At 37.0% G+C, this 24,973-nt stretch overlaps 2 protein-coding genes and 1 non-coding gene across 5 annotated transcripts; 2 read left to right on the top strand and 1 right to left on the bottom strand.

Annotated features, from left to right (window-relative positions):
* Positions 1-1,236: 1,236 nt before the first annotated feature.
* Positions 1,237-14,466, top strand: EIF5A2 (eukaryotic translation initiation factor 5A2). 2 transcript variants are annotated; one of them, XM_026498718.4, is made up of 5 exons: positions 1,237-1,419; positions 2,142-2,341; positions 2,882-2,986; positions 9,020-9,151; positions 9,720-14,466. In XM_026498718.4, the coding sequence occupies exons 2-5, from the start codon at positions 2,177-2,179 to the stop codon at positions 9,777-9,779; spliced, it is 462 nt and encodes a 153-aa protein (XP_026354503.1). In that variant the 5' UTR covers positions 1,237-1,419; positions 2,142-2,176; the 3' UTR covers positions 9,780-14,466. The 2 variants fall into 2 exon arrangements, with proteins under 2 accessions (XP_026354503.1, XP_057162467.1); XM_057306484.1 differs by having other exon boundaries at positions 1,255-1,419; positions 9,020-9,107.
* Positions 8,580-8,722, bottom strand: LOC113257029 (small nucleolar RNA SNORA67). The gene has a single exon (XR_003316792.1). It is a non-coding gene; the product is annotated as a small nucleolar RNA SNORA67 (small nucleolar RNA).
* Positions 14,467-17,004: 2,538 nt separating the features above from the next.
* Positions 17,005-24,179, top strand: RPL22L1 (ribosomal protein L22 like 1). 2 transcript variants are annotated; one of them, XM_026498739.4, is made up of 4 exons: positions 17,005-20,342; positions 21,910-22,002; positions 22,168-22,289; positions 23,916-24,179. In XM_026498739.4, the coding sequence occupies exons 1-4, from the start codon at positions 20,334-20,336 to the stop codon at positions 24,058-24,060; spliced, it is 369 nt and encodes a 122-aa protein (XP_026354524.1). In that variant the 5' UTR covers positions 17,005-20,333; the 3' UTR covers positions 24,061-24,179. The 2 variants fall into 2 exon arrangements, with proteins under 2 accessions (XP_026354524.1, XP_026354529.1); XM_026498744.4 differs by having other exon boundaries at positions 20,269-20,342; positions 21,913-22,002.
* The last annotated feature ends 794 nt before the right edge of the window (positions 24,180-24,973 follow it).

Here is a 24,973-nt window from a genome sequence, read left to right as displayed (position 1 = left end):
ATAACAGTTAAGATTAAAGGAATAATGCACATAAGACATTTAATGCCCTACTCACTCACATAAATGCTAACAATCATTCTAATAACATTAGAGAGGGAAAATTTAGGTTGTATAAGGAAAAGCAGAGTAGACTCACGAACCAGGGTTCCAGTTTGATTCTTTCAAATATTAGCTACAGGCTGAATTCAGTTTATGGGAGTTCCCTTGCTTATTATAAAGGTTAAATTCCACATATGTGAAATAAATATCTGTGCAAATGGTAGAGCCACACAGTAATGTGAGAAAGGGGATTGACTATTCATGAGACAGCAATACAAAATTACAGAACCACATAAACTGGTGGGTGTGGATCACCTGTCCAAAGTAGAATGTAGTGCATTGTTAAATAGAACATAAAGGAGCACATTTAAGAACCTTGGTCCTTAATCCTAGTCAAGTTCTTTTGGCTCCTGTTCGATTATGAAGACAACCCAACTGCCCTAATGGAGTATGCACATACCTCAAACTCAAAGGAATGCTAGTGCTGAGAGGAAAGAAGAGCCAAATTTGTCAGAACTGGACTTGTCTGAGTTTCTGGATGGGACTATGCGGTAGGAGTCGGGACAACCATTCACCTCCACAACGCCACAACAGTCTAGTGTGACGAATGGGCTGGGTAATTTCGCGCTGCTGTTTGGTAACTGGATGTCTCAGCAGTTCCCACCCCTGAGGGTCCTGCCGACCCTGCCCAGGCACCCAGGGGCAGTTACTGCCAAATCCCATAGATGGCTGGGGTCCCGTAAGCTGGTGCGGCTGGGCTAGTAATAAAATACTGCACTTGGGCTCTTTCTCGAGGAACAAGTGTGGTTTCGACTACCAACCTGTGCCAGGAGTTCGACCCCAAAGTTCCCTCCGTAACCACGCAGGACACCCGTTGAACTCGCGTGCCTCGCGCATCCTAACAACACTCACGTGACAACCACCACGCACCTAAAGGCAAGGGCCACCAAGCCCATGGTTTGGTTCCCATTAACTTCGACTGGGACCAGAGCGCAACGAACCCTAAAGTTTGAGGTAGCAAGTTGCCTTACCATTGAGTTCGCCCTCAGCTACAGGACTCCAGAAAGTGCTCTTCACGCCGGAAGTGCACTAATCCGCAGCACGTGGGGTTGCCAGGGCGCGCTTCACGTGACTGGGCGGGGCCTCAGGAACCTTGTAACCAATGGGAGCCCGAGAGGGCGGTGCCTGTGACGCGCCGGGACCTATCCCGGAAGTGGGGCTGAGGTGGGGGCGGGAAAGGGCGGGGAGGCCGGGGTGTGGAAAGTGTGGCGGCCCCGCCCCGTCTCTTGGAATTGCCGGGGCCGCCACCGCTGCCGCCGCCGCAGCTGTAGGGGACCGGCGCCCGTGCGCAGGCGAGAGGATTTCTTTCGCTGCTGAAAGGTGAAGACAGGGGAAAAGCTGGTGGGGCCGGGACCTGAGCAAGGCAGGGCCGGAAAAGGCGGTTGGAGAAGGCGGTCGGAGCCGAGTTCTGAACGAGGGAAGGAGGAAGGTTGGATGGGGGAACGGAGGCGAGCGCGGGACCCACCAGGACTCAGGCCCATGCGGGGCCGGGCCCGGCCCGGCCGGGCCGGGGATGCCGGCAGGACAAGGGGGCGCCTGAGAGGCCGGGGCGACAGCGCCGCAGGCTGGAGGGCGGAGTGCAAGCCCGCTGCCCGAGGGCCAGGTGCTGTTGGCCAGGTCCCGTTATCCCCATCCTTCGCGGGGACGTGCGGCCTGGACTGGGTCCCCCGCAGTGGGATCAGGGCGGTGGCGGAGGGCCGGGTGGCGCGGCGCGATGCGGGAAGGTCGCCGGCTTCTCTTGAGGTGGGACAATGGGGGCCAGGATTTGCTGTCCCCGGCGCGGGTGAGTGCCCAGAGCGGGTATCCCCCCCACCCCCTTCGAGCTCATCTGCGACTTCCCTCCCCATCTCCCCACCTCCCCACCAATGGTTGGAAAAGTTTATAGAGGCCGGAGTTAGAAAGTGCCCGCTATTCTAGGGTAGGTGTTCTATAAATGCAAAAATCTATTGATCCATGATGCTTGGTACGTAACCTGTCCGAAATGCGATGTTTCCCCGCCTGCGTTCCCGTTGTTAAAAAGCAAACACAAACTTTTTGCGTAGTTCCTTCGGAAAAGCTACCATCTCCTCAGCCCACCATGGCGGATGAAATTGATTTCACTACTGGAGATGCAGGGGCTTCCAGCACTTACCCTATGCAGTGCTCGGCCCTGCGCAAAAACGGCTTCGTGGTTCTCAAAGGACGACCATGCAAAATAGTGGAGATGTCAACTTCCAAAACTGGAAAGCACGGTCATGCCAAGGTAAGTGCCCTTCCAGATCTCTCTTTGCTTTGGGATTTTGATCATTTGTAGTCTAGTACGGAACATGAATGAGATTTCCATATTTATAACTTTGTAATAATTGCATTTTTTTCTTACCACAATTTCTGGGTGACCAGCTATTGCTTTGAATAGTGAAAGGTAGCATTTCCTTTTTGGGCCCTTATAATTTCAATTAGCTGGTAATTGAAACTTTCCTGAATCCTAGTGACTTAGAATATCTATTCAGTTTACAGATGAGTAAACCTGTTCTAACATAACTTCATTTCTCTTATGCACTCTTACAATTGAATTATTGGGCTGTATATGATATTGGGTCTTGATATGTCATGAAACTGTTTAGTTGTTCACTGCTTCTCAATTCTATGACCACTGCATTTTTTTTTAAGAAAATAAAATTAGATGACCTTGGAAGGAGAAAGAATCTGTCATAATCAGCTTTGGTGTTGTGCTCTTGTGTATGTAATGAGTGATATACTTGGCAAAGATTAAACAGGTTTCCTGTTCTCCCTTCTTTGTAAGGTTCACCTTGTTGGAATTGATATTTTCACTGGCAAAAAATATGAGGATATTTGCCCTTCTACTCACAACATGGATGTTCCAAATATTAAGAGAAATGATTATCAAGTGAGTACTAACTTCCTTTAAAATGCTGCTTTGTAAATACATTCTACTATCGACTGTAATTTAATAAAACCTGGTAGTAGTTTGGCAGATTTTTTTAACCAAATACTAGGCACCACCTATCTTAGAAATTGGAAAAATAGTGATACTTAACCCTTGTAGCTTAGCTAGAATTCTGGCTAATTTGCTTCTTTTTTTTTTTTAACATTTTTGAGTTTTTAAAGTTGAACATGTCATTATTTCTCAGGCCACGTGACTGCATGTTGTGCCTGAATAAGCTCAATGTTTAGTGAAACTACTATTCTCTTTGTTGTAAAATATTTCCAATTTAGATAACTCCCTCCTGGATGTTTTATTTCTTTTCACTTATCAAACTAATTTTTTTAAGAAATCATTGGAATTCATGTTCCACCAACTAAATCTGTGTATTAGTGAATGTGAGTCAGAATTTGGTATTCTTAAATAGGGAAATAAGTTGAAAGCCATTAATATAAAGAAACTACATGGTCAGTGCATATGGTAAAGAAAATACAAAACTATGTAATTGTTTTATTTACATTCAGTGACCATGCTGTGACCTTTAGTTAAATTATAGGTCTAGACTTCCAGCTTTTAGTTCCAATTATGCATTTGGATAGGTCATGTTTAATGATAGCATTTTGTTGTTTTGGAGTATTGGTGGTAACCAAACCATTGACCTCATAGGATGTGGGAGCTCAGATTAATCATAACTAAAGTCTTTCTTGTAAGTCTTCAATCTCACTGTCGAGCATACCATACATAGAACTCTTTAATGTTTGTGTTACACAATGAAAAATACAAGTGTGACACTTAGATTTTTTTTATTCATTTTAAACTGATTTCTTACTATACCTCTTATTGTATAATTTTTAAAGCATGTTACCACCAACTGCAATTAACATGATTTACTCTTTGTCCACATGTAAAAATATTTTTACATAGTTTTAATCTAGTAAGCAGTTTTATATTTTCACTTTCCCACTTACAAATGTTTTCCAGGTTGCTTTGAAGTCTTTGTAGAAATTTGAATTGTCTTATTATAATAATAGCTTATGGGGTTTTTTTTTAGTAAGGCAATTTGGGTTTGGATCTAGTTCTGTCACTTTCTAGCTAGATGACCGTGGACAAATTATACAATCTCTCTGAGCCTCAGTCTTCCTATCTACAAAGGAAGGATAATGTAGAAGGATTAAATGAGAAAATGTATCCCATAATTACCTCATAAGTAGATATGTACCAAAAAGTAGTTCTTTTCTGCTCCCCCTTTTCCTGTGTAAATGTTCCATTTAATCATTCTGTTATACCTGGAGCACCTAATTTAGACATGGCTTATACTGGGTGCTCAATAAACATTTGTTAAGTGCATATGGGATTATTCATTGAAGTAAGGATGGTACAGCTAAGGCTAAGCATAGACTTTTTTTTTGCCAAAAATGGATTTCTGTTTTCATCCTTACAGTGTGAATGCTTTGAATGTTCAGTAATCGTTATATACGTTAATATGCATTCAATATAGAATGCTTTTGCCTTTGAGTGTTTCAGAAAGATAGTATCATTAATTCAGCAGTAATTACTATGATAAAATTAATCAATCATTGATTGGAGCTCAAGATTTAACATAAAGGAAAAATTTGGTTTGGGTTTTTTTGGGGGATACAGCAGGGTGTAGGGGAATGAGGTAAGTGAGCACAAGATTTTAAATAAAAACAGGACAACAAACAGTGTCAAGTCACATAGGCGCCTTAGGCAAAAAGGAAAAATCAGTAATTCAAATTCTATCTTTATTTAAAATTTTGATATTTTGTTCATCATGGATTTTTTGCATTAATTCTAATTTTAAAATATTTGTCTGATCACTGATGAGTTTTTTTGGTGCCACCTTAAATTTTGCATTCAAAATTAGTGCCTCACTTGCCTTATCCTATCTCAGCCTTTGTTGTGTAGTCTACACCGTGTCGTGTACAAGAGAACGACTCAAGCCAGACAGGCTGGGTCCAAATCCTTACTTTAATACTTACTAATTATGTGACCTTAGTTGGCAAGTTACTTAACCTCTCACCTTTTTTTCTTTATTTATAAAATGAGGATAAGAATAGTAAAGTCCTCATGGGATCATTGGGAGGTTTAATTAGTTAATACTTTGAGCAGTGCCTTGCACAGTAAGTACTCAGTAAACACATCCTTTCGTTATCAAGTCAGCATATAATACTTATTTCTGTTCATTTAAAAAATTTAGCTCTGTGAGCCTTTTCAGTTATATTTATTGTGCTGTGGTGGCCTTCATGCACCTATCCACACCGAATAAATACAAGGTTTTGGGAGGAAAAAGTTTCTACCAAAGACAATATTGGAACAATTGGCAAATTTGAATGGACTATATATTAAATAATATTTTAGCAATACTGCATTTTTTAATTTTGAAAGATAAGCTGATTATATAAGAATTTTTCTTAGGAAAACACACTGAAGTATTTATTGCTGAAGAGTTGTGATGTTTGAAACATACTCTCAAAAGGTTCAGTAGAAAGAAGAAAAGAATACAAATGTATATTGTATGTATTTTATATATTTCTATGCACAGAGAAAAAAGGCACATGTAGTTAAATGTTAACAGTGGGTGAGTCTAGGGAAAAGACATGGGATTGTGATGTATTATTTTTGCAACTTTTCTGTATATCTGAAAATTTTTAAATAATTTATTAAGAAGATAAAATAATTTTCGGTATTTAATTCTATTTTTCTATAGTTTAGCTTTATTTTTGAAAATTTTAATTTTATTTCACATAGCAGCTTATTTTAATAAGATGTTTAATTTTTAAAATATGTTGTTTTACTGGATGTTTTATAATGTCTATACATTTTTTATTTGAAATGCTTTTTATTTCATCCCACAGTTTAACTTATGAATTCTTAACTCTTTAGAAATAAAAACCACCATTCTATAAATAAATACCAAGTATCAGTATTATTACTTGGTTTTTATGTTTCAGTCACTAATGACAGTGGAACTTTTAATTCTTGAAATAGACAAGTTCTACTTCAGGGAATTGCTAAAAGGGCCAAAATCAAAAAGATCTACCTTGTAAGCCTGTGGTTAATTGTTTAAAATTATACAATAAATGGTGTTGGGAAAACTGGACAGGCGTATGCAAAAGAATGAAACTAGACTATCTTACACCATACACAAAAATTAACTCAAAATTGGTTAAAGACTTGAATGTAAGACCTGAAACTACAAAACTAGAAGAAAACATTGGTGGTAAGCTTCTTGACATTGGTCTTGGCATTAAGTTTTTGAATCTGACACCAAAAGCAAAGGCAGCAAAAGCAAAAATAAACAAGTGGGACTGCCTCAAACTAAGAAGCTTCTGTACAGCAAAGGAAACCATCAAGAAGATGAAAGGGCAGTCTACTGAATGGGAGAAGATATTTGTAAAACATATATCCAGTAATATCCAAAATATATAAAGAATTCAACTCAATAGCAAAAAAACAAAAAACAAAATAAACAAAACCCAAGCAATTTGATTTAAAAATGGGCAGAGGATTTAAATAGACATTTTTCCAAAGAAGAGATGCAGATGGCCAACAGATACAGGAGAAGAAGTTCAACATCACTAATTGCCAGGGAAATTCAAATTAAAATCGCAATGAGGTATCACCTCATACCTGTTTGAATGGCTATTATCAAAAAGATAAAAAGTAACGAGTGTTGGAGAAGATCTAGAGAAAAGGAACCTTCATGCACTGTTTCTGGGAATGTATATTGGTACAGCCACTATGGAAAGCAATATGGAGGTTTCTCAAAAAATAGAAGTAGAACTACCATATGATCCTGGTATACCACTTCTGGGGATTTATATGAAGAAAATGTAAACACTGATTTCAAAAGATATATGCACCCGGATGTTCACTGTGGCATTATTTACGATAGCCAAGATATGGAAACAATTAATGTCCATTAATGGACAAATGGATAAAGAAGATGTGATGTATGTACACAGTGGACTACTACTCAGCCATAAAAAGGAAATGTTAACATTTGAACAACCTGGATGGAACTTGAATGTACTATGCTAAGTGAAATAAGTCAGGGAGAGAAAGAAAAATAGCGTATGATTTCACTTACATGTGAAATGTAAAAGACAAATGAACAAAAACAAAACTTATAGAGCAGATTAGTAGTTGGTTATTAGAAAGGAGGGGGGCGGGAGATGAGCAAAATGGGTAAAGGCGGTCGATTGTATGGTGACAGATGGTAGCTAGACTTATTGTGGTGATCACTTTGTAGTATATACAAAGATTGGTATGATCTAAAAAAAAAAAAAAAACTGCACTTCTGCCTCAACCTCCTTGTTTCCCATTCCTCTACCAACCACCTTACAAAAGTTTGAGTGATGTAAAGGTGAATTAAAAGTATTTGTGGTTGCTTTGTAGGATGGTTTTTTGTTTTTGAGATTTTAGACATGTGCAAAAGCTGAAATCTCTTGGGGTATCTGTGGAAAGCCATAGCCAGATTTGGTTGTGCCATAGAAGAGAGCTTTGAAATCTCTCTCTACGGTATGCTTGTGTTATGTTGTAGTAGTTACAGGGACGTAAGGATCACATCTTTGACCCCTTTTTGTTTGTCAATGTTAGCATCTTGAATTCTGAACAACTGCCTTATATAAAATCTGTTAGTATAGGCATACTGATGGCGTACCTGCTTTGAGAATACATGAGTACAGCCTGGCTATTTCCTCATTCCTATAATTTAAAAAATTGAGTGATATCAAACCTGTGCCTTTTTGAAGGTTAGACTGGGTTTGTCTCATTAATGTCATCAACAAGCTAGTGTTTGTCTTTTAAAAAAATCTAACATTGTTAGTAGTGAACTAAAAACCAAAAGTTCTCCACTTAAGTTTGTTCATAATCAAAGTATAAAACACATTGTAATCATAGAAAACTAAAATTAACTTTATGCCCATTAATGGGAAAACAGTTTAATCAGTTACAGTCTATCTGTGCAGTTGTGAAGTGGTTAAAGAGACTAAGGCAGGCCCATAGTTTCCAATTTGGAAAGATTTCTAAGACATATTGTTAACTGAAAAAAACTTGCTGAAAAATACCTGTAATGTCCCATTTTTTTTTTCTTTTGCCTCAAAAAGTAACATTTATTCAAAGGAAAAAAAGTGACAAGATGTCCATGCCATGGCTCCCTTCCCTCCCACTCCTCCTTCTCTTCAGCCCCCCATGGACTGAACCCTGGGTAGGGCTAGGTAGCAGGGCAGCCCCTCAGATGAGGTCAGCAACATTGAGGGGCAGCTCCTCAACGGAGGTGTTGCAGAAGGTCTCGATGTCTTGAAGAGTTCTCTTGTCATCTTCTGTCACCATGTTAATGGCCACACCCTCACAGCCAAATCATCCACCACGACCAATTCTGTGGATATAGTTTTCCCCTTTAGTGGGAAGGTCATAGTTGGTGATTAAAGAAACCTGCTACCCATTAATGCCTCTGGCCTAGTGTCAAGGGAGAGGACAACTTCAGCTTGTGAATGAGAAGAGGGCACAATCTATCCAGAAAGGACTGAAGTATATGTGTAGGCAGCCAAAGGAAGGCAAAGGAAACAAACATCCCCTCTCTTCCAACAACCTAAGGCATGCCAGATTTTATTCCAAGTTGCTACTTCCCTGAAGAGGGGCATGAGCAGGCCCCTTGGAAAGGGAGTCACTTTGGATTCCCATTTATTTTTTTTAAAGCAACTGTATTTGTATTGTGTACATAAATGCGAATTCTTCAGGACATACTATATATATAGATTTGGGGGAAGGTGGTGTGCAGGAAGAAGTGAACTTATACTTTTAGTCTATACATCTTTTATACTTTTGTATGTTTAGCGTTTTTAAGCTCTAAGAGTATATTAATATATTACTGTGTACCTGTACAAATTAATGTGGATTGCAACTTAACTATGTAAACATTACAAAGAGTGAATATAATCTAATCAGTGCAAATGATATAATTTCTTTTAATAGCTAATATGCATTCAGGATGGTTACCTTTCCCTGCTGACAGAAACTGGTGAAGTTCGTGAGGATCTTAAGCTGCCAGAAGGTGAACTAGGTAAAGAAATAGAAGGAAAATACAATGCAGGTGAAGATGTACAGGTAAAGACCTATGGGGAGATTGCTTTTTATAAAAACTTTGGCCTAATCTAGTTAGCAAAAAATGCCAACTATGAAATGTAGTTCTTAAATACCGCTGAAATTGAAAATGATCTCTATAAGATAGTTTTCCCATGATGCCCTTAGAGACCCATTACCAAGAAAAGTATCAAAGTTCATTTTTTGCTAGGTAGACACTGCCGACCCTAAATTTGTTTTGAAGATCAGCGTCTGTGCTATTAAGAATGAGAAAGGATGTTATGGGAATACTAACGCATGAAGGTGATTTACTTTCTCTTTGTTATAACCCTCAGAAGTATAACATCTAATAAGTATTGGGGCATTTATAGCTCTTTTCTCCCTGTTCCCTGGAAGTTATCTTAAAAACCACAATTTGAGAAATTTTACTTCGGAAAACTATAAGGAAAGTAGATTATCTGGTCTTGGGATACCTCTATCCAAAGTCAATATGTATAAAATATCAACAAATATCCAGTGTATAATAAATTAAATATATCTCATATATGTATTGCCTTCTGAATAACTTTTTGCCTGCATTTTTCCATTCTAGGTGTCTGTTATGTGTGCAATGAGTGAAGAATATGCTGTAGCCATAAAGCCCTGCAAATAAATGGGAACATCAGGCATGAGCAAATTGTTTAGGTCTGGATCAACCACAGATCTGAAGTTTGCTTCTAAGTTGTCACCAAAGCTATGGCCTTCACAAGCAACCTCATTTCTTTTTTAATTGTGTTGAAATTGTACTGAGTTAGTTTTGCAGGCAGTTGGTTATTTAAAATAATCAAGATGTGTAATTCTGTTGATTTTTTAAAAAAAATTTTGTAGGTGTCTTCCCTATAACTTTCCTGTGGTTTTCAGTGAGTCTAAGAAACAGATAAGATGGCTTTAGCAGATATGATTTGTCTGAGCAAATCATTCCTGAATTTTAGTTGATAAATAAACCAGGGTTTTAAATCAGACAATGTAGCATCTAGTGGTATTGAAGTACCACATTTAAGTGGAATTGTTCTACATTAATTTCAGACTTAATATAGAGTGAGTAGATAATGGATTGGAATTGTCATAGCTTCAGCCTGTGTGTGGCAAGCACAAATCCTTAAACAGAAATCCTGTTATCAAAAAGTTTCGATTATCTTAGTAGGCATGTGCAGCCACCTGTATTACCTCAGTCATACTTTTCTTTGCCAAATTGTTGGAGGACTAAACATAACCTATGTAGTGATTTTGATACCTGCTTGTGGTTGACAGAGAGGCATTGAACTGTTGGGTGACTAGCAAGTCAGATTGTAAAGGAGTCTGCAAGGGACAGTGGCCCAGGGGGTTGGTTAGAGCTATAGGTCTTTACTGGAGGCCTGTGTAATCAGCATAAAAATAGGAAGTTTCTTTCTAGTTACTGTTTTTGCTTTTTCCTTTTGTTCTCTCTCCGTATTTAAAGGAATGACCTGCTTTATAGGATACTATGCAGTGCTTTTTATCTATTATGTTGAATAAATTATTGGTATTTATAGTAGTCACTCCTTTCCAACCTTTTTTAAGGAGTTTTTTTTAATATATATACATTAAAATATTTAGTTGTCAGACAAAAACTGGAAATTCTTACTTTAAATTGATTTGGAACATTTGTTAAATTTATGTACACTTTTTCTAAAGTGAAATGAAAGTAAATCATGGAAGAAGAGTTACTTTATGTAATAATTATTATTTTACTTATTTTAGGACGTACTTGTATTTTTTCTGATTGTTATGTACTTAATTCGGTTACTGGTAAGAAACATAATTAGGAAAGAATTCTACAAGCCGAATTATTTTAAAAACTGTTTTTGGTGACTCAGCTACATCCCTCTTTAGTCTTTTGGATCATGTGTATCTTATTTCCAGGACTCCAGACATGGTCACATGGTTTGTGAGGACCTTTGACTTAATAGCAATCATATTGAAATGAAACTTAGAACAAAATCACTACTTTAGAAATACCTTCATTCTCTAAGACTGAGTATGAGACCTTTCCCATCATCCCTTGAGCTCTGAAAGGCCTTTGTTTCTATCATCTAGAGGAAAATATATATGATGCTGTAACTGGTCTAATCAGTGACTGAATATAGCATTAGGAATAGAAGATACCAAAGGTTTTAGTTACTTAATTTGTGCACATTTTTAAATCTTGTATTGGCCTCAGCAAACTCATTTGGAGAAGAAACAAAATACTTTAAGAGAAATGCAAGGAGAATTCTAAAGCACAAGAAATACTGAGGTTGTAGTTAATCATTTTAGTGTGACATTTTAGCTTTCGCCCATCTAAAGCACAGTTAGGAATTAGGCTAAATTCTTTCCAGTATTCCGTTTAAGTATCTACTACATACTGCTCTAGGTTTTTAGTACTCTGTACTGTGTGATTTACTTGTTGCTGGTTGGCATTGTTACCCACAGGAATCCCAGGAAGTTCTCAATCCATGCTGCTTGCTGGTCACTCATATGATCCCAGTTAACCACATTAGTGTTCTGGTCTACTATTAATTCTGGATTAGCATGCCCTTGTTGTTCCTAACTTGTCAAACTTCACATAAATACATTTTTAATTGTGAGGTGAGCATATGTAAATTATAATAATGCATCTCTATCTTCACACCTTGAATGGCAAAAGCTATTTATGCATAAATATTTTAAGTATTATAATGAAGTGTAAATACTCTTCTGATATATAAGTATAGATTTTAAAGATATGGGACTGTTTATTTTCAAGTAAGTCAATACATGTTTCTCTAGAACAAAATATTTCATTTAGTAAAGCTTTATAAATTGTATTAAAAGGAAGCAGGTAAACATATTTTTTAACATAGAACAGAAGTGACTTCATTCTTTTTTGACATCAGAAATATTAAAAGTTGACTCCTAGTATTTGTTGTACTTTTTTGTAGCAAATGTTAAATATCACAGGTTACCATGTATAGAGTGTAGACTGTCCTATTGATAGATTATTCAATGATACACCATTTTTGTCTGCAGGCATTTCACCAATTTATATACAATATTAACAAGTGAAATATTTGTTTCTTTCTAGAGCAATGTATTTTATTTCTATTGTGAAGACTTTGTTATATCTTATTTGCTACTACAAAGTTGTATACCCTCTGAAATAGATCAAATCATTGCTACTTTAGCTTAACATTTGCATCATAAACATAATTATGATGTTTCTCTCATTCTCCCCTCCAAGGGCTGTCTGTCACTTGAAATTGTTGCTAACCAAGCTCTTGAATCCGTTACCATTTATGGTACAAAATTCTGTACCAATGCTGTATAATGATTACCAAAACTCTCCTGCAGCCAGAGCATGATATCTTTAATAGGAGATGCTATAATAAAAGGTTTAGGCTATAAAATTTGGGGACACAATTTTTCATTCTAGCACAACATGAGTGTGTGCATATGCACACGTAGCTTTGTATGTTTGTTCTTTTTACCAAGTCCTTCCAACTCTTAAAAGTACTGTAGTCTGGTAGTGCCTCAAATGTTGGTAACTTTTTTTTTAATTTACAACTTTTCCAGAATTTGTTTTTGTAACTTTAAAGTTTCTCAATTAGCTTATTTCTAGTTGAGCTGTAATTTGAATGCGTTGTTCTCAGGGCTGTTTGTGCTAAGAGCTAAAGTTGCATTATTTTAAAGCTAACTGCCTGAAAGTATACTGCAAAATTTTCCCAAATTGTAATACAGTGATACATGCAAATAAAAAAATCCTTAACATCAACATACTTAACCTATATGCTAAGTATTAAAGAAAAAAAATGGGAACATTGATAACATCTATACTGGAATCTTGCCATATTTTTTTCATTTTAGAATAGAATTTGGTAGTCTTATCTTAGAACCCAAACCTTAAAGATATATCTGAAAGCATTCCTTTGGCATGACCCCAAAGATAGTTTTTAGAGCCATACAAAGATGTAGTGGTTCTCAAATTTATTTAGGGACAACAGATAAAAATTCATAATGCTCTTTTGTGTACATGAAAATGTTTACATACTGAATTCTATAATATGAACTGGAAACAAATTTACTATGAGAAAATGTGGCTCTTAAGCAGTATAAGAGCAAACTGTAAGCATATTTCCATAAACCATATGTTATACTGAACTGATCGACAGTTTAAAATTTTCTAACTTAGGCATAATATTTTACAGTTTTTAAGCCTTTTTTTCTCCTAGCATTCAGACAAGTAATAGACAACAAAGGCTATGAAAAATTTATTGTGGAAAAATCTTAAAATTGAGAAAATTCAATCTATTAACTTTAATCTATTAAATTTTCCCCCCTGAGTTGGATATATGGCATCATTATTTGATTTTAGCAGGGAACATTTGGATTTAGCTTATGGAACACAGATGTTCTGTGAGAACATGACTTGAAGTCACTATATAATTTAATGTTTCTCTATTAAGTATACATCTGGGCATCAACTTAACTACCAAGTGAGGTCAAGTGCCTGAAAAGTGCTGTCTACATCTAATTAGCATGTTTTCCTTATGTGAAAGATGCATCTTATAGCAATGCATATCAGGCTTTCACCTGCTAGAAACATAGTTGTTGCCAAACTTAACCAACCATCACTATTCCTCTCGCCTTAGAATTGGGTGAAGACTATTTTACAATTGAGAGAGAGGTTCTTTTATTTATATGAAGTCCCTAAAACTATTTCTTGGTATTGGTACACTTAGATTTATCTTAGTTTGAGATTATATTTTTTAAAAACTCTGGACATTAAACTGTATTCAGTGATGACTGTACAGCTTGTCATAAGTCATAGTTATGATCTTTCTTGAGAGGAATTCTTATTATGGTTACTATTATGAATAAGCACTCTTGTGCTTGTTATAAAATATAATGCAAATGAGTAGTTCTATGCTAGTATAATGAAAATGACTAGTTCCATACTATTATGTACCTGTGTTCTCCTCTCCAAAAAGGAAATAGTTGAAATGGCATTGTCTAATCCAGTGGCACTTTATTAGTAACACATTTTATTTGTTTTAGGTATAGGAGAATTCTTGCTTTTATCTACAGAGACTCATGTTTTAGCTAAAACTTTAAAATCGTAAGATTTGTAGTATGGATATTATAATTGTGCATTTTACATTTCAGAAATGGGTAAAATCCAAATGTTGTCTTTGGCTATCCTAAAATATTGAAATCCTTTACATTATAGATGATGAACATCAATTATAGTTTTGTTACATTAAAATATATTTGTCTGGTAACTTCATCAGTTATATTAAATAAAAATAAAGTTAACTTACAGCTTACCCTATTCTTGTATATATACCTTCCTAAAACCATTTTCATATTAGAAACTAGTATGGATTAATGTGTTTAGCACTATTAAAATCTAACTTGTTTTTACCATGTTTTTATAGTCTAGATCCTTACTAGAGAGCACCCTAGCTTTATGGCTGATAATGTTAATTTTTAAATTTTAGTCCTAGATTTGAGTATAATTTAGTTCTCATTTTTAAGTTTTTAGTAGTTTTAAAATATGTAAAACAGTCCCATGTTTCAAAATTCTGTAGTTACAAGAGTAAAACATTCCCATCTTCATCCTTTTCCTTGCATTCTTCCAGAGACATTTAATGCAAAAGCAATTAATGGTCCCTCCCCTACTCCTGACCTCCCAGACTCAGGTGTTCTCTACCTGCATTGCTGTTCTCTTTCCATAGTGATATGAATGGTGTGATGAGTCCCTGGAAAAACCCTTCATCGTTTTTCCAATCCTATGTGTAATCAACACTATCTGGACAGTTTCATCCCTAGATGGCTCAACCGTTTCTTCCTTTTACATGCTGTACCATTCTAGAACATCTCCCACTCCGACATTTGAGCCATGCCAAAAGACTACCATGGCGTTGTGACCTCATATCCGTGGCCAGAATTATTGATAACCATACCCTTCCAAATCCAGTGAGATAATTGTGCAAGAAACGAAGTACCAGGTAAGAGTCTTCCAGCTCTTAGTCCCACTCTTTTTGCTATTTGCAAATATCAGTAGCCTGGTCTCCCAGGGGGAGGCATGGGAGGAAAAAAAGAAGAGTGAAAAGGCTAATTATTTGTTATGTGCCAGCCTGTCTTAATCTCCTCTCCTCCATCCGCAACCTTATAATTAAGCATCCTATCCAAATAGGAGGTGTCCTGTGGAATTACCACATTTAGAACTCACACTGTCTGTCTAAAGTGCGTGTTCCACTGGGAATTTAAAACATCTATAGGCATACCGCAGACATACTGCAGGTTTGATTCCAGACCACTGCAATGAAGCGACTATCAGAACAAAGTGAGTCAAATGAATTTTTTGGTTTCCCAGTACATATAAAAGTTACGTTCACACTATACTGTAGTCTCTGAAGTGTGCAATCCCATTATGTCTCAACAGGCAATGTACATACATGAATTAAAAAATACTTTATTGCTAAAAATGCTAACCATCATCTGAGCTTTCAGCAAGTCATAATCTTTTTGTTGCTGGAGGGTTTTGCCTCGAAGTTGATAGCTACTGACTGGTCAAGTTGAGTGGCTGTGGCAATTTCTTAAAATAAGGCAAGAATTAAATTTGCTGCATTGATTAATTATTCCTTTTGTAAATTATTTCTCTGAGGCATGCGATGCTGTTTAATATCATTTTAACCATAGTAGAACTTCTTTCAAAATTAGAGTCAATCCTCTCAAACCTCAAACACTGCCGCTAGTGTGTCAATTAAGTTTATGTTATATTCCAAATCCTTTATGGTCATTTCAATCTTTACAGCATCTTCACAAGGAGTAGATTCCATCTCAAGAAACCCACTTTCCTTGCTCATCCATAAAAAGCCATCCCCAACCCATTAAAGTTTTATGTGATTTCAGCAATTCAAATATAATAATAATGAAAAAGTGAAATATTGTGAGAATTACCAAAATATGACACAGAGATATGAAGTAAGTAAATGGTGTCGGGAAAAATAGGTTTCCTGGACTCAGTTGCTGTAACGTTCAATTTGTTAAAAAACAAACAAACAAACAAAACCCAAAAACCAATATCTGCGAAGTGCAATAAAGCAAAGTACAAGATGAGGTATGCTAATATTCCCGTGATACATTCAGCAGGATCAGTTGCAACCACTGGGTGTGCTTTGGCTAAAAAGGGCCCACCTACAAGGTTACATCAATTCATTGTCCAATTTGAGATTTATTTCTGGATCCAGTCAAATAATTTTGGGGCCACACCCCTGGGCATGTCCCAGCATGTTTTGGAGGGCCAAAAACGCTTGGCAACCTTAGTTGCCATCAGATTCCTAGGACAGATTCTAATTAGGAGAATGGAAGCTCACCTACCTAAAACTGACAGTATGTCTGCCCTTCTTTGTTCACAATTATGTGTATGAGTTTCACTTAAAATTGTTGTCCCTCTAGTTCATTTTAATTGCTGTGCAATCAATGAGATCAATCTATTGGAGATTTTATATACATATCACTAACACCCTGATATTAGAGAATATACCTTCCTTTCAAAGGCAAATGGAACTTTCAGAATAAAGAATATTTAGGGCACAAAGAAAACAGTAATTTCTATAAGGTAGAAATATTTAAAATAACACTCTGATACGAATTCCAAGTGAAATTAAAAACAAAATTGAAAATTAAGAATACTCTTCTACCTGGAAATTTAAAGACCTGTTACATAATTCTATGTTGAAAGGGGAACTACAAACAGAAGCAATTCCTGAAAGACAATGATAGTGAAAACACCATATATCAGAATCTATATAAGGCAATAGAAAAAAAATGTAGCCTTAACATCTCTATCAATAAAAATGAAAGAATGAACATAAGTGAAATTAAAGCCCTAATTCAAACAGCTAGAAAAAGAACAGCAAAATAAACCAAAGAGAGCACAAGGTAAGAAATGATAAAGATAAAAGCAGAAATTAGTGAGGTGGATAGAAAAATAGCACATTAAAAAATAAAATTCTGGTCCTTTGAAAAATTAAAACAGCAAAACCCTGACCAATTTATTTAAGGTGGAAGAAGAAAACACAAATACAAAAAATGAGAAATAATAGGAGGAATGACTAATAATGCAGAGGAAATAAAAATAAAACAAATTTATTCAAATAAATTTGAAAACCTAAATGATATAATTTCTCAGGAAAATGTGGTTATTAGAATCAACCTCAGTAGAAATAGAAAGCCTAAACAGAGCAATTTTAATAAAATAAATGAAAAGGTTATCAAGAAACCATCCCATGAAGATTTACAGATGTATAGATGGAGAGAAAGAGAGGAAAAACAAATGAAAATTAATGGAGCAAAGTGTTAATAATAGGTAAAAATATGAATAAAGGATATATAGACACATGTATGTATTTATATATCTTTTGTCCAGATTTTTATGTATTTGTGTGTGTGTTCTTTGAACTATTTTCATAATTTTTACAACTTTTGGTATGGTAATTATTTCTAAATAAAATCTTTTAATTCAGAAAACTATAGTACCATCCAATTTTTATAAATGAATGTAATTACTTGTGTAATCTAAATGATTTATGTTTATACATACACATTCACAAACATGCATGCCCACAAAGCATTAAATAGCTATTTCCAAACAAATGGGATTTTTTTTTTCAAATGGGATTTTAGATATTTTAATGCATTATCTTTTTTGTTTCTCTCTATTTCTTTCCAGGAGCATTTCTTTTGGCTTAAGATACTAATTTTGTTAATTTAAGAAGTTCCTTAAAGCATTGTTTATAATAGTGTAAAAGTAGAAATAATTTAAATGGCCACCAATAGATGAATGACCAAGCTAAAAATAAGACAAAAATGACAAAAATTAAGCAATTAAAAAGATACTTATTCTCATTTTAAGTTTGATCAATTATTCAGAATTCCTGTGGCACTAACAGGAAAATCTTCTGAGATTGCTATTGTTAGAAATAATAACAAATTATCACTAAAGTTTTTCCTAAATACACACTGAGAGAAAAGATGCATAGAAGCAAGCATAAATTTTTTAATCATACTTTTTAATGCTTTCTAATCAAATTAGTAAAGGAAGGAAAAGCAGCAGTGATTTCAGTTCCTATTTCCCGTATCTGGTGCTCTTAACTTTCATTCATGAGAATTTGACAAAGAACATTCAAGGTTGGAGGAGTTAAAAGCAATATTCTTCAGTGGTAATAAGTTTCTCTCAGTGCCTCATTGTTTGCACAGTTGGGCTGAGCACATCCTTTGTCAAAACTGTGCAGTTTGCTTCCATAGGACTGTCCTACAATGTCATTTGAGTATTACTTTCTGGAGAGGGGTAGTGCTTTTTCTATGTTGCATTTGAAGTAATATTCCCTGCAGCTGTGGCTACTCTCCTGTTTAACTCAACCACTCTAACTGAGGCTATTTTTAATTTCTAGAACTTATTTTCTTTTAGTCCTGGCCAATTTGATTGTTCCCCTTTCCCTTAACATATTTTAAATACTTTTAGCTTTTAAATATATTCAAGACACTTATTTTATATTTTGTCTAATTCCAATGTATATTGGTCTGATTTCATAGGTTTTGGGGGTTGATTTTCATTCAGAGTGGCTTGTTTTCCTGTGTATTTAGTGATTTAAAACAATTGCCAGCTCATACTTCTTTAAGTCAAGAGTCCTAGCGTGTCATGAACACACTATAAAGGTGCACACATGAGTTGTGTCTTTCCATAATGGCAGCTTTATGCGATCATAAAGCAAGGTTAACATAATTATAAAGCAGGTTCAGGATTCTAAACTCAATGACATTTCATTAGTGTTTAAGCTCTTTTCTTACACATCACACAAAGCACAAGAGAATCACATAACAAGACAAAACAAGGGGTAGGAAGTTAATCAACCAAACTCGCAGTCATTTTGTGAGTGTGCAGTTGAGATAAGGCCTCCCTCCGGTCTAGGTCAACTCTCAGCACTTGCTACTTAGTATGTTCAAGCGGTGAAGGATTTCTGTTCTGTCCCAAGACCATTTGGGCAGGGTCTTCAGGGCAGTTGCCTTTTTGATGTGGTCAGAGATGAAAGGGTCAGCATCTGGAAAGTCTTGACGGTTTGCTGCAAAAATCCTCCCTTCTTGGGGCGCCTGAGTGGCTCAGTCATTAAGCGTCTGCCTTCTGCTCAGGCCGTGATCCTGGCATTTCGGGATGGAGCCCCACATCAGGCTCCTCCGCTTGGAGACTGCTGCTTCCTCTCCCACTCCCCCTGCTTGTGTTCCCTCTCTCATTGGCTGCTCTCTCTCTCTCTGTCAAATAAATAAATAAAATCTTTTTTTTTTTTTTAAATCCTCCCTTCTTAGAGGGATTCCATCAGTCTTGGACCTTTGTAGACCTCCTCTGGTTCCGCCTGTTACCAGTTTTTGGTGTGGTCAGCCTGTGCTGGCTTCGAAGACATCTGGTCTTAGCTGCAATGCCCTTGGCTGCTTACATCACTGCTTGACCAAAGTTCTGCTTCACAAGAGTGACTCCATCTTAATTTCTACACAGGGTTAACTAAAACCCATGATAAAAGTGAAGCAACAGTGAACTCAACAAGTGAACGAGTGAGCAATACGGTTTTGTTTTTTTTTTTTTCTTAAGAGTTTTTTCCTCGAGAACCTAGTTTATTTTGGCTCCCTGAGGCAGTTATTTCCCTCAACAGTCATTTAGAAAACAAGACTCTCAGACAAAACACAAATACAGAAGTAACGTTTTCGCTGTGGGATTGTAATTACAATATAAAACAGGAGATCCCAAAGCAACCTGAGACACTGCCTTGCCTTGATTGGAAAGAAGATCTAGGCGATCAGTGAAAGATGATTCCTCCATCCCTCGGTTGTGTTTACCTGGGAACCACCTCGCGTAACTGCGGAGACCTTTGTAGTCAACGGACGAACGTCGTCATTGGCGGAAAACCCTGAATCATTTTACTACGGCCGCTAGCCGGCACGCCCAGGAAACCGGACTGCATCCGAAGCCTATGCTCCCCCGATCACGCCCCGGTTTCCTGGGTTACTGGCCTCCCCACGCTCTCTTCCGGGAGGTGGGGAGCGTACGCTCTCGGCGCGTGACGCAGCACGTTTTGGTATAACTACGGGACGCGCGACGGTAGCTTTCTCTTTGATCGCCAGACCGCCTTTCAAGATGGCGCCGGTGAGTGAGTGTGGGATTTTGGTGGGACCGTGTTACCCCAATGCAGATGAGTTTTGCATCTGGCCAGTTGGGGATCTCTCATTTAAGATAAAGGGAGGGTAGAAGTGGAGACTGGGTCAGGAACACAAGCACGATGTTAAGGTTCTGAGTTGGTTTTTCGAGACACCTGGCGACTGCCATGCGGTCTGGTGGAGTTCGAGGTGGGCCCGGAGTTGGCTTAGGATGGGTGGCTGTGGCCCCGCAAGGAAGGAGGAGGCGCAGCGATGAACCGTGCTAATGGGACAGCGTTGGGCCATTTCTTTTCGATCTCGCTTCTGGTAATGCCGATGCTAGCCTGTTCGTTTGCGCCAGGGAGGAGATGGGGTAATCGGACCGGTCTGATGGCCTTGTCGGAGCGGAGGGAGCTCCGAGGCTACGGAAGTTTCAGAGAACTTTAGAAAAGTTGGGGAAGAAGTTTCTTTATTACCTCATGAAGTTTTTAACGGTAAAAGTAAAGACTCGCAGATGTAAAAGCGTGCACCAAAGATTTTATGTTTTAATTAACAAGAGGGTCAGTAAGATATTTAAACCAGTCCAAAGAGCATTTGAAAAGAGAGGTATATGTCAACAATTTACCAGTCCTAAGTTTTGGATATTTGGGGGGGGGAGGTACAAATTACTCGGCTATCTAAAAGCAACCTGGCATTAGTACTTGGTGTCCTTTTGGGTGGGTCTGATTTGGAGATGGCATCCTCTGATAAATACGGATTTGTCGGTTTTCAGCATATTGTCTGAATGTAATTGATGGTAGGTACAGCAGCATTTTACTTGGATAGGCCGATTATGTTTATTAGTCTAAGTTTTGGGTATGGAAAACGAAAGTTACATATGTTTGTTTGTTTTTTTAATTGAAAAGTCTTTACAGGACTAAAGGTCTCCCTCACCACAACAACATAAGGATTTAATTCTCTAGACTAGAGTAGATAGAATGTCCTGTTCTGGCATTTAAGTGAGTTTGGGCAAGGTGGTATATACTAGTTGTGTCCCATAGGGCCTGGCCTATAGTAAACAGTACCTGGTAATTTAAAATTGAATGTCAGTGGTCTGGAAAACATTAAAAGCCCATAAAATTTCACTTGATAATTGGAACAGAGTGGGCTTGAGAGGTTCAAACCAGCCCTGGGCGGGTTTCGTTTTTAATTTACAGTAAAAAGTTGATTGATCCTTGCATTAATCTTTTCCAGTTAAATACAGGATTTTTTGGAATTTTCTGATGAAGGGAACTAATAGTGGCTTGTCATGTGCTTTGAGCTTTCTTGAGTGTTGCACTTTTGAGACACTTGGGTGGCGAGAGGGGAAAATTTCTGTTGGATTTTACAAAATCTTGGTTGAAACCAAGTTAAGGATTGTACCCCTGAGAAAAAGGGTATATACAATAGATACGAAGCAATTTTTTAGCACTTTGCACCATTTCATACATATATATAACATCATAGTACATTGTACATCTTTGGGATGCTACAAACTTTAAAGTTTTGTATATAAAGTGAGTAAATTAAATAGTCGTAATTATGTTGACTGTCTGTAGCAGAAAGACAAGAAGCCTAAGAAGTCAACCTGGAAGTTTAATTTGGACCTTACTCATCCAGTAGAAGATGGAATTTTTGATTCTGGAAATTTTGTGAGTATCACGCTCCTCAGCTTGTTTTTATCATTGTAATAGAGTTCTTAAAGATTTAAGTATGTAATATTTGATTTTAACCTAAGCTCTATTCCTAGGGTACCTTCCCTAGTGAATATCTAGGGTTTTCTTCCCTAGTTTTGCGTGTTTTCTGTTTTAAAATAGGAACAGTTTCTACGGGAGAAGGTTAAAGTCAATGGAAAAACTGGAAATCTGGGGAATGTTGTTCACATTGAACGCTTCAAGAATAAAATCACAGTTGTTTCTGAGAAACAGTTCTCTAAAAGGTTGGTATATGTTTCCCATAACACTTCAGTGAAATTATGGTAATTGTGAGAATACATAATCTTGTATTTTCTCTTCATAGGCAGGAATAGATGTGTTGATAAGGTCAGGGATATACAAACAAGTGTTTTGAACTTACTAATGGCCTGTGTGAATGGAAAATATGTTCAGTAACTGGGCCAGTTACCTGGGCTAGTTGTCAGTAAGCGTAATTCATTGTTGTAATATAGACAAGTTATAAACAGGGCTCCTATCCAGTGTATGGTAATCCCTGAAACCCAAATTATATATAAACTTCAACAGTGTTAGATGTTTTAATATTATAATACATTGCAAGAAACATGTTTAATGTGTAACATGAAAGTAATGTCCCAAATTAAGTAATATAAATGTTTTCTTAGATGTGTGGTTTTTAAGGTTTTGGTGGTTTATTTAGTAGAGGCAGCCAGTCAAAGGTAAAGTCTAACATTTTGCCAGTTTTAGTTCGTTTAATTTACTCAACATGTTAAGTACTTACATGGCAGCACTCTTGTAGGACTGGATAGCCAAGCAGACAAGTACCTACCACTAAGGAGCTTAAATTCTAGTGGAAAGGGACGATGAAATATTAAGTAGTTGATAAGTGCTGTGTGAATGCATAAGGAGGATTTCAGGGTTAATATTTTTAGATAAGGTGTTCAAGGAAATCTCATTGAGATGAAGTTTTGGAATGAGACATGGAAATTAGGGAATTCATGGTTGTGGCTGAAAAAGACTGATGGTGGAAGCTGAAGAACCTGCTGTGAGAATAGGTGAGCCGGTTGTGGCTTGGACTAAAGTAGCAGTGCGTGTTAGCTGTGGTTATGAATTCATCACTAGGGATTTGGGGATGAAAGATAATGTTCTCAAGGATCTTAATGACATGCACATAATTATTACATCCTGTAATGGCTGTGTTGAAGGTAGGGATAGTACATAAGAATTTGCAGAGAAGCTGAGATTGCTCAGTGTTGCCTCTGGATGAAGTATTCCTAGCAGAGGGAAAAGCACTAAGAAAGGACAGGGAAACTCAAGGACTGCTTGATATTTCAGAATTGCTGTAAAGTGGAAGTGGAAGAGAATGGTTGGAGTGATGAAATTAGACCATGTTGAAAGCTTTTTATAAGGACTGAGCCATATGTTAGTTGCAGGTGTGTCAATAATCTTGAACTTGTAAATGGGTTCAGTCCTGTTGATAGGTTTCCTTTTGTTGATCATGGGACTGAGGTTAGGGAGGTTGATACTGGTGAAAGGAATGTTGACATTTTAGAACATAATACATTAAAGGAATGAAATTACATATTAAAAGGTAATCTGGTTATGGCAGTAAAACTGAAGAGGAAGCCACTATTCTTTTTAGCTTCAACTTAAAGGATGTTAATTTTAGGGAGGTGGGGAAATAGGGTCTGTAGGGTATCGACTGATTGTAATCGGGGTTGAGCAGCTACCTTAATTCTTAGATCCCCAGCAACCTTGAACAATGTTGGATACAAATGAAATAGTTTGAAGGGAACATTAAAAATGACTACAACTGCATATCTTTTATATAATAAGCCTTTGCATAGTAGATAATTGTATTTCTTAATGACATTCGTGTCTTTATTTTAAAGGTATTTGAAATATCTCACCAAGAAATACCTTAAGAAGAACAATCTTCGTGATTGGCTTCGTGTGGTGGCATCTGACAAGGAGACTTACGAACTTCGTTATTTCCAGATTAGTCAAGATGAAGATGGATCTGAGTCTGAAGACTAGGTGAAGCTGCACCTTACAGGGTTTTGCTTGTTAATAAAACAAATGAAGCATGTGAAAGAAAGAAACATCTAGAAATGGGCTTTTAGTTTATTGGTGAATAAAAAGCATTATACTCTGTATGTTAAGCTTCTGCCTCTTATTTAAGTATATGCCATTTACGTGATTCTGGGCTTTCCTTTGATAGTTTTTGTAAGCAATACTTAAATAGCCTATAGCTAGTAGAATTTTTTCAGGATTTCTGAAATGTATTCCTTTTATGGGTGTCTTCAAGTTAAAGTATGTAGTGTTGTATAGGAAATAATGAAGCACAGTATTGTGTGTAACTTCATATAGTGAAATATTTAAAATTCTCTTGATAGTCTTAAACATTTTTACAGTTTGTAAATGCAATTCTTAGTGCCTGGAATAGTTCGTACACATACGTGCTCCTATTGAGTCGCTCCTGCCCTCTGCTTCAGAGAGTGTTGACTCCTAGTTAGCATAAAAGCTCTATGGGTGAGCATGGTACCGCTCTAAACTAGTGTTTAATTACCTATTAGACATCTCCAACCAGATGCCTTGTAGGCACTAGAAACTCAAAACCTTCAAATAACTCTTGATATCTTACCTACCAAATCTGCTTATGTGTTCCTCGTCTGAGAAATAATTCACTCAGCCAGTTGGAATCTCATCTCCTTTCTCAAGCCTCCTCCCTGGTAATTCTAGAAGTGATGGTCATCTGTTGCTTAGTTCTCAGTGGATGGACCCTTCACCCCAAATTAAAGGCCTTTGAAAAAATAGAATGGTTTGGCAAAATCCAGATTGCAAGAGATAAGAGAATAACGGGAGGGAAGTACTGGAGCTGTTATCAGTTTTCTTGGTTTTCCAGTGGTCCCAAGTAATGTGTCTTTTTCTACTTTCAACCTGAAAGTGG

Source organism: Ursus arctos, unplaced genomic scaffold, assembly GCF_023065955.2.
Source record: "Ursus arctos isolate Adak ecotype North America unplaced genomic scaffold, UrsArc2.0 scaffold_4, whole genome shotgun sequence".
Taxonomy (NCBI): domain Eukaryota; kingdom Metazoa; phylum Chordata; class Mammalia; order Carnivora; family Ursidae; genus Ursus; species Ursus arctos.
This window is presented reverse-complemented; position numbering and strand designations above follow the sequence as displayed.

Excerpts from the sequence above, each read along its gene's own strand:
- EIF5A2 (XM_026498718.4), top strand. The coding sequence starts at position 2,177 with ATGGCGGATGAAATTGATTTCACTACTGGAGATGCAGGGGCTTCCAGC. Across the intron at positions 2,987-9,019 it reads TTAAGAGAAATGATTATCAA|CTAATATGCATTCAGGATGG; the intron begins GTGAGTACTAAC and ends TTCTTTTAATAG. Across the intron at positions 9,152-9,719 it reads ATGCAGGTGAAGATGTACAG|GTGTCTGTTATGTGTGCAAT; the intron begins GTAAAGACCTAT and ends TTTCCATTCTAG.
- RPL22L1 (XM_026498739.4), top strand. Across the intron at positions 22,003-22,167 it reads TTTTTGATTCTGGAAATTTT|GAACAGTTTCTACGGGAGAA; the intron begins GTGAGTATCACG and ends GTTTTAAAATAG. Across the intron at positions 22,290-23,915 it reads GAGAAACAGTTCTCTAAAAG|GTATTTGAAATATCTCACCA; the intron begins GTTGGTATATGT and ends TTTATTTTAAAG.